Below are 8404 nucleotides of genomic sequence, written 5' to 3' on the forward strand. Positions count from 1 at the left end.
GTTTGGAGAACTTGCCCCAGGTCACAGAGTGAAGAGGAGAACCAGGACTCCCGGACGCCTCTGGGTTCAGCAGTGACTTAATACTGGGGCGCCACACAGTATCATGTCTACCAGGACAAACTGAGTCGACGATGTCTATGTGCCGCAGGAAAACCTTGTCCGGTGTTGATTGGAGGTGGTGGCGAGTAGGAGGTACCTCTCCCAGGTCCAGCAGGGGCAAAGCCGGTCCCTGGGGAGCTGGCGCCCTGCCACAGCAACCTCCCCAGCCAGACTGCGGCCTTCCCGGGGGGCTGTGTCCCCAGCCACACTCAACTGCCCTCAAGTGGCATTTTCTGACTTCCTCTCTCCTGCACATCCCTCCCCTTTTCGGGAGCAGGCCAGCACGCAGCAGGTCCGCCATGGCTGGCCTGTCTTCTGCAGGGATGCTCCAGATTTCTTCCTGCTCTGCCTTACTGGGGACCACTGCCAGCTTGGAAACCCAAGGGCAGCATCTCTCAGGGCCAGGTCCCCTCCTCTGCCAACCTGCAGGGCCCCACGATGTTTGTGGAGTTGACGATTCCTCCTCTTCTGCTCAGCCTCCACACACAGGGCTGGTCCCCACTCACTCAGGTGGCTCCCAGCTAATCAGAGAGAGGGGCTCCTGGCAGAGGGCTGGGGGTGCGCTGTCAGAGGTGGCGCGCCTGTCTCCACCCAGGCACTCGGTGTCTCGCGCGACAGCGGGGTCTTCGGGGCAAGTGCTGTGGAGCCGGGTGGCAGGACCTGCGCCCATGATCGCCTTCCAGGCCAAGATGGAAGGCGCCATCCTACCTTCTGCGGCGCGCAGGTGGGAGGGAAGAGAGGCGAGAGGTATTCCATTGGTTGTCTGGGAAAAAGAGCTACACCTTCCCCTCTCTGGCGGAAGACCAACTTTTCCCACTCCTGCGCCTGGGCATTAGCGCCTGGGGCCAGAGCCCAAACCTGGGAACCGAGGGGGCAAAGTGCCAGGGAGCTGGAGCTGGGCGGGCGGCAGGCGCTCCTAGATGCGCGCGGGAAAGTGCTTTCCGCGCTCCGGACTCCCCGAGTCGAGCGTCCCGGGGATCCGCGCGGACCCTGGCCGCCGAGCGCGCAGGGGGGCGCTTGCCCTCCCCGCGGGGCCCACACGTGCCGCGCCCCCAAGGGTGACGCGGCGGCCGAGCGGGCTGCGGGGCCGGAGCGCCGCGATGCTGCGCTGGAGCCAGGACGCGTGGCGGCCAGGGGAGGGCCCGGGCGCGTGGGCGAGCGGGGTGCAGCCGGCGGCGGCGCCAGCAGGTACGGGCGCCCGCACTGCCCCGCGGCCTCGGGGGAGGGCCGGGCCGCAGCCCCGCCGCCCGCCGCAAACTTTGCGCGGGGCCCGGAGTTGCGGGCCGGGGGCGCCCGGCACCCCCAAAGCTTCCCGGCGCGGGCGCGGGCCCGGGCGCCGGGCGGGGGCGGCGGGGGCGGGGAGCGCGGCGGAGGATGGGGAACCGTGCGGGCGAGCAACTTCAGGAAGTCATTGTGAAAGCCGGCCGGGCTGGGAAGCGCTGGGCGGCCGAGTGGCAGCGCGCTCTAACAAGTGCGGGCCGGCGGGCAGCGCCCCGGGGTGGCTCTCCGCGCCCTCGGACCGGCCGGCCCCGACGCCGCGCGCGAAGCCGCGGGAGTGCTGCAGAGGGGACCGCCGCGGAGAAACTTGGGGGAGCTGGTGGTATGTGTGTGTGTGTGTGTGTGTGTGGTTTTTTTTTTTTTTTTTTTTTTTTAACTTAACAAACAAAAAAGCGCCGGGAAGAAAGACTAGAAGGTAACATTGGGATACTTTGTGGCTCGCCGCCGCCTCTGCTTTCCCAGGGCGGCCGCCGCAGGACCCTGGGCAAAGCCTCCGCCAGCTACTTAGACCCGGACCGCAGGTGCAGGACCGCGCGCCCCGGAGCAGCTCCGCGGTCCCCACCCGGCTGCCCCGCTCCCGGTCTTCTTTAAATTTCTCTATGCACGTATCGAGCGAGGTCACCGAAGTCAGCCTCCGGAAAGTCATTCGTAAAGACCTCCTTCCCTTTCTTTTGGGGGCGAACGCATTTTGCATAGACTGGAAGGTCGAGTCTCCGCTCGCTTTCCGCCCAGCAGAAGTTACTTAGCCCGGTTTTGAAAACTTGCCCCCTTGGCCGACTGGCTGGCTCGCGGGTCCCTAAACCCGAGGCAGTGGCAGAGCATTGGGTCACTAGGGGTTTATTTGAAATGCATTTTGAAAATCTGTCAAGCCTCGCTGGCGATTCGTAAGGATCTCACCAGCAGACGCCTGTTTTTCCCTTATAATCTGAAAGCTCGTCTAATAGGATGTCGCGTCTAATGAAAAAAAAAAAAAAAAAGGCGCGATCCCACCAGCTTTCAGATAGTTTCCATCCCCGGGGGTGAGACCCCACCCAGTGCGAATGGTAAAGGGGCTTGGCGCACGTTTCCAACCCAGAATTTCCCACCGCGCTGCAAACAGTATATTTCATTTCTGAGGCCCCTTGTGTTAAACTTCCAGGGACAAAAATGGTCTTTAAGAAATATCTCCTTACTTAGCCAACCCAAACTAACGGCAAAGCGGAAATTTTATGGAAGTTAAAGGTACTTAATAGGTACAGTATTTTAATTTTCATGGAAATTCAGACAAGCTTTTAAGGATTGTTTCGTGTGGGTAAGGCGAGGCAGAGCTGTTAGAAAATAAGAAAATGCCCTAGACCTCTCCAGTTTCTTTGTTCAAAGATGTTTGTTCCTGGTTTTAATTGGATTCATCTTGTGTATGGGATTTTAAAAAAATTAAGTGTCATTTATGTTAGAATGTCAGAACTGCTTCGGTGACAAATTGGATTGTTTAGTAAGTGCCTTAACATTTTAAATGGGGACAGATTTCATGGCAGAAAGACTCACCTGCTAACACTGGAATTCTAGACGTACAGAATAGGTATGGTAGCAACTTGTACACATGCATATAAGTAATGATAACGCATTTTTAAAAACTGCACCATCTGGTTTGGTAAAATAGACCTAAATTCACATTTTTGTGTGAACATACCTGTTTTGTATGGGGGGGGGGAGTGCTTCCTGGACTTGTAAACTGCCAGAGCTGATGATGAAAAATATTTCAAGTTAAATAGTCTTGTTTGCTTCCCTTTTTTTGCCTCATGGTAATAGTTGAAGGCCGGAGTTTAGAAACTCCGTATTGCTTGTCTAACTAAGTGGTGCTTTAACTAAAGCGTTGCATCTCAGAAAAGGGCATCTGCCCCCCAGTTCAGGAGCATCGTAGCAACCGTCCATCATGGTCTCTCAGGCAGACCACAGGGCTGCACATAAGTGTGTGTGTGCGCACGCGTGTGTGAACGCGTGTGTGAATGTTTGACTCCTTTGAGAACTTTCTGTACCATCTCCTAAGCATTAGCTAAACTGTGACCGTCCTTGAAGCCATTTCCTTTGTTGAAAATTAAAGATCCCAATGAACTTATTGGCCATGATGGCTAAAGCCCAGCAAGGCTGCAGGCCTCTACATTTTCTTTACTTGTTCAGAGACCTAATGTGAGCATGGTGGGTCTTTGTGGGGTTTGAGGGATGTGTGTGCTTCAAATTTGGTTAATGGGATAGGCAGCATTAACCTAATGGAAGAGCTTTAGTATCAGACAGACCTGAGTCATGAAGCTCCCTTCTTTATTTTACTTATTTTTTACCTTTTTCTGAATGAAAAAAAGAATTTTTCTCTAAGGATGAGCTTGGGTGTAAATCATATTAATATTTTGAGTGTTTGCCTAATTTTGCATTCTAGTCTAATATAATGGCAGTTAGGAAGACATTTATCAGAGATAAATCTTCAGTGTTATTTTTTTTGCCCTCCTCTGGTATTTGGAAATTACAAAGCAGTCTCGCTATGAAATAAGAACAGGTTCTTGGTGCTGTAGTCTAAGGAGATCTGTGTAAGTGCATCCGGCTCACAGAAGGCAAATCAAGACCTTTGGCGTTCTGGTGACTTCTTGCCCTTTTCTAAGACTGGCAGGCATTTGGAGGCACCGGGCCTCCACTCCAGCTGGAATGGCTGCCGCCCACTTCTGCCCCTGGAATCCATCCCTGGCCTCAGGTCCCTACATTGCTATCTGCAGAGCCCTCGAGGCTGTTTGATTTCGTGTGTGTGTGTGTGTGTGTGTGTGTGTGTGTGTGTGTGTGTGATGCTGTTTTTATGGAGAGAAACATACGATGTGGTAGCAACAAGTGACCCATCCTTAAAGACAGGCAGGAGGAAAACACAGGCCTGTTTCACATCTTGAAAGACATTGTATTGTTTGAGTCAAGAAAGGCAGACGCACATTTTTTATCTAGATCTTAGAAATGATGAATTTCAAAAGATCAATATTAAACTAACTCTCTCTCTCTCTCACACACACACACACACACACACACACACACACACACAATTAAAATTTAAATGAAGAGCTAAGGAAAACAGAGGTTTTGCCAGGGTATTAGGACTCCCAAACCAAACGGTAGCAGCAGCAGCATACCTCCTTTGACTGTGGCTCCTCTGACGTAACGCTCAGGCCGGTGTGCTTCCTGAAGACCAGGGCTTCACTGCACCTCTGCCAGTGTGATTAATGGATCCTCGCCTCCAGCTGCCTCTTCCATCTCCTGGGAATACACCTTTGTGTGCTTGGGTTTTTACTGCTGTCTTTGATACAGCTTTATATATATATATATATATTTTTTTTTGGAACTGGGGATTGAAGCCAGGGACATTCTACCTCTGAGTTAAACCCTCAGTCCTATTTTTTATTCTTTATTTGGAAACAGGGTCTCACTAAGTTCCAGAGGGCCTCACTAATAGCTGAGGCTGGCTGCGAACCTGTGATCCTCCTGTCTCAGCCTCCCAAATGCTGGGATGACAAGTGTGCTTTTGACGTAGTCTTTAATGACTCTTCGGTAGCCTAACAAATAATTTTAGAAGATAGGGAAACACTAGAGAGAGATTGGAACCCTGACAGAAGGCAACTCAGTTGGAAGTGGACCCTTGCACCCATTTTGGGGGCTGGTGGTCACTCCTGCAGACCTGAATCGTTTTGGTGTTTGCCTGTGAGAAATTGGTGGATGCAGCCCGGGGCGGCTGCACGTGCCTGTAATCCCAACACGTGGGAGGCTGAGACAGGAGGATGAAGGGAGGCCGGCCTCCTTAGCGAGGCCTTGCCTGAAGATAAAACTTAGAAAGGCCTGAGGGCTCAGCCCAGAGGTAGAGCACCCCTGGGTTCCATTCCTCCCAGCACAAGTCAAATTAATGAGCTAAGTGTGTGGTGGCGCCTGCCTGTAATCCCAGTACTTGGGAGATAGGAAGATGGAGGTCCCCAGGCTAGGCTTGGCAGCTTAGCAAGACCCTATTTCTGTTTCAAACTGAAAAATCAATCAATCAATCAATCAATCAATCAATATAGCTGGGGCTGTAGCTCAGAGAGAGAATGCCCCTGGGTTCAATACACACTACAAAAAAATAAAATAAGAAAATAAAATAAGAAAAAGCAGTGAATGCCAGAAGTATCTTGGCCACACTTAAAAATGCTGAAACCAAGCCAGACATGGTGGCGCACACTTGTAATCCCAACACTTGGGAGGCTGAGACAGGAGGGTCACAGTTCTAGGCTAGCCTCAGCTTCTTAGTGAGGCCCTTTGCAACTCAGTGAGACCCTGTTTCAAAATAAAAAATAAAAAATAGGGCGGGGGGGTGTAGCTCAGAGGTGGAATGCCCCTGGGTTCCATCCCCAGACTTGCTAAATAAATAAATAAATAAATAAATAGAATAAAAATTAGGGCTGGAGGTGTAGTTAGGAGGTAGAATGCCGCTGGGTTCTGAAACTCCAAAGCGCAGGCTCGGGGTCCATTTGTCTTATCTTCTGGGGGGTGGGCCCTCTTTTTTTTCTGTGGCCATTCTCTACCTTTGGGGAACTCACAATTCCCGTTGACTAAAAGAGCACACTTTCCCACACCACAAGCTTGACACATGAGCAGTTCAGATAGCCTGTGAACTCGCCTTGGTTAGGACAGGAAGCGCAGGCTCCCTTCCTGTGTGTTTTCCTGAGAGAAGTCTAGCTCCCCTCCATTTTTGCATATCTGGTGACTGGTCCCAGTGCTTGCTCGGTGCTCCCGTGGAGTGGAAAGGTGCCGGTGGATCTCTGAGCAGGAGGAGGGCGCCGGGGTCCCGCAGGCACTGGAATCAGGGGGCACTCCTCCCAGCAGCGTTGGTTTCAAAGTCTGGAGTCTTTTGCTGGGGCCGGCAGCTCTCGCTGGGCCTGGGAGCCCCGAGGTTTTTGGTGAGTGGCACGCGGTCTCTCGGCTGTGCTGGAATGCCTGGTGCTTGGGTGGCGGTGGGCCAGGCCTGCCGGAGCCCGGGCTCACTGTCAGAGGTGATGGAGCGCTTCATCACACCCCATCCACACTCTCTGCCGTCGGGGTGGCCCTTGCTCCACCTCCTGATGGCTGGTGGCGCAGGGCCACGGCTTAACAAATGGCTTCAAGAGGGTCCTAATTACTGCCAACGTTCTGTCTTCATATTTTCTCATTCAAGTGTGCACTGATTCATTTTCCTCCGCAAGCAACTCAGCCAGCTCTGTAGACAATCTCATCTCCTTCCCGCCATTTTCTCACCAGAAGTTGCTCATGGGTGGACGGTTGGGTACGATGGACCACGGTGGGGCCCGTCGGAGCAACCTATCCTGTCCTGTCTGCCTTATCTTTCTTTCTCTCCCTTCTTCCCCTTATTTCTTTCTGTCCTATGTGAGGGTTTCAGACAGACTACTGAAAAACTCAGAACTGCATGGAGCATATTTGAAAGGACTTGTATATGTCAAAATACAGGTTTTTTTTTTTTTTGCTGCATTTTTGAGATCACACACCAAAATCTAGATTTAAATTTTAAAAATTTAAATTAAAAAATTCTGTTAAAATGTAAAGTGTTTGAAAATGAACAGGACATTTTGAATTAGCCTTTTGCCCAAGCTCGAGATTCTATTCTGTATATCGACTTACACCAAGTCAGGAAAGTTTGTTGTTACAACCCATTTACGCTGGCAAATTTGGGACACATAAAATTCCACCAAAAAAAAAAAAAATAAATAAATAGCCCCTTGGACCTCGTAAGGAAAAAAATGTTGAATCTAGAATCTTTAGGAGACAAAGAAATGAGGAATTGACCTTTCGTAATATGACTTGGGAGGCACTCTGAAATGTGCCCTGGTGCTTTCAGTGGGAAAGAGAGAGCCATCGGCCCCCTGCTGCGAGCCCCACTTTTAGCCTGAAAAAGTGACCTTTTCTTCCCGGCTTGTGCTGAGTTGTGTGTAGGGCAGAACATGGAAGTGATATTCAAAGCGATTCCATGTAAAACATAGTGATAAGCCATGAATCCCACTCAGATCAATTAAAACCAGCTCCTCCTTTTCTCTAGTTCTTAAAGATAAGATGACTACCGTTTAAAAATGGCTTGTAAATTTCTAGGACTTTCCCACTCTGAGTGTATTTCAGCTTTACTCTGAAGTTGGATATGTTTGCCTGAATCTAAAGAATTTTCACTTTAATTAAGAGCGCACGGGGCTTTTGTAAAAGAAATGAAATTTGCTCAAAAGGAATACTTAAAAAAGTAGAACGTTGAAAATAAGCCATTTCTTTTTTTTTTTTTTTTTTTTTTTTTTCCCAGGGCTGCAGAAAAGTCTTGACTAGGGTGTTTCACATGAGCTTTCCTGTGCTGGGCTCTCTGAGGGCTGAGCCTTTTCTGCTAGATTATAAATAAGACAGACTGATCTTTGTAGACACACGAATGAGGAAGTCGTAAGGTTCTGTGAGATTGTACGGAAGGCCCAGTCTCCTGGTTTTGTATGAGGACCTTGTAGGCTGAAGGTGACAGCTTACAGAATCGGCCACGCAGCCCTAGCTGGGCCAGACACCCACATCTCATGTGGACCTGTTACATGGCCCGACCACAGGCAGGAATTTTCCTTTTACTTATTTATTTTATTTCTTTTTTTATCTTTTATTTGTGTGTGTGTGTGTGTGTGTGTGTGTGTGTGTGTGTGTGTGTGGTGCTGGGGATTATACCCAGGTATGTTCTACCTCTGAGCTACACTTATTTTTAATTTTATTTTTGTGGTACTACGGGTAGAACCCAGGGGTCTTCTATCTCCAGGCTATAGTCTCAGCCCAGTTATATTTCTTATTTGGCAACAGGGTCTCACTAGGTTGCTGAAGGTCTCACTACTGCTGAGGCTGTTCTCTAACCTGCAATCCTCCAGTCGTAGCCTCCCAAGTACTGGGATTACAGGTGTGCACCACCACACCCAGGTCCTATTTTATTTTTATTTTATTTTTATTATATTATTTTATTATTATTATTATTGTTGTTGTTGTTGTTGTTGTT

General features: G+C 50.1%; 1 protein-coding gene across 11 annotated transcripts in view; it reads left to right on the top strand.

Moving 5' to 3' along the window:
• Nucleotides 1-788: 788 nt before the first annotated feature.
• Nucleotides 789-8404, top strand: part of IKZF1 (IKAROS family zinc finger 1) — a gene marked incomplete at both ends in the record, with an annotated part of 93990 nt that continues 86374 nt past the window's right edge. For all 11 annotated transcript variants that reach the window (XM_080701595.1, XM_080701606.1, XM_080701613.1 and 8 more), the window contains one exon: nt 789-846. In XM_080701595.1, coding sequence (XP_080557721.1) covers nt 789-846 — 58 coding nt within the window. The remainder of the gene's footprint in view (nt 847-8404) is intronic.

This window comes from Muscardinus avellanarius (genome assembly GCF_963383645.1).
Source record: "Muscardinus avellanarius genome assembly, chromosome: 9".
Lineage (NCBI taxonomy): Eukaryota > Metazoa > Chordata > Mammalia > Rodentia > Gliridae > Muscardinus > Muscardinus avellanarius.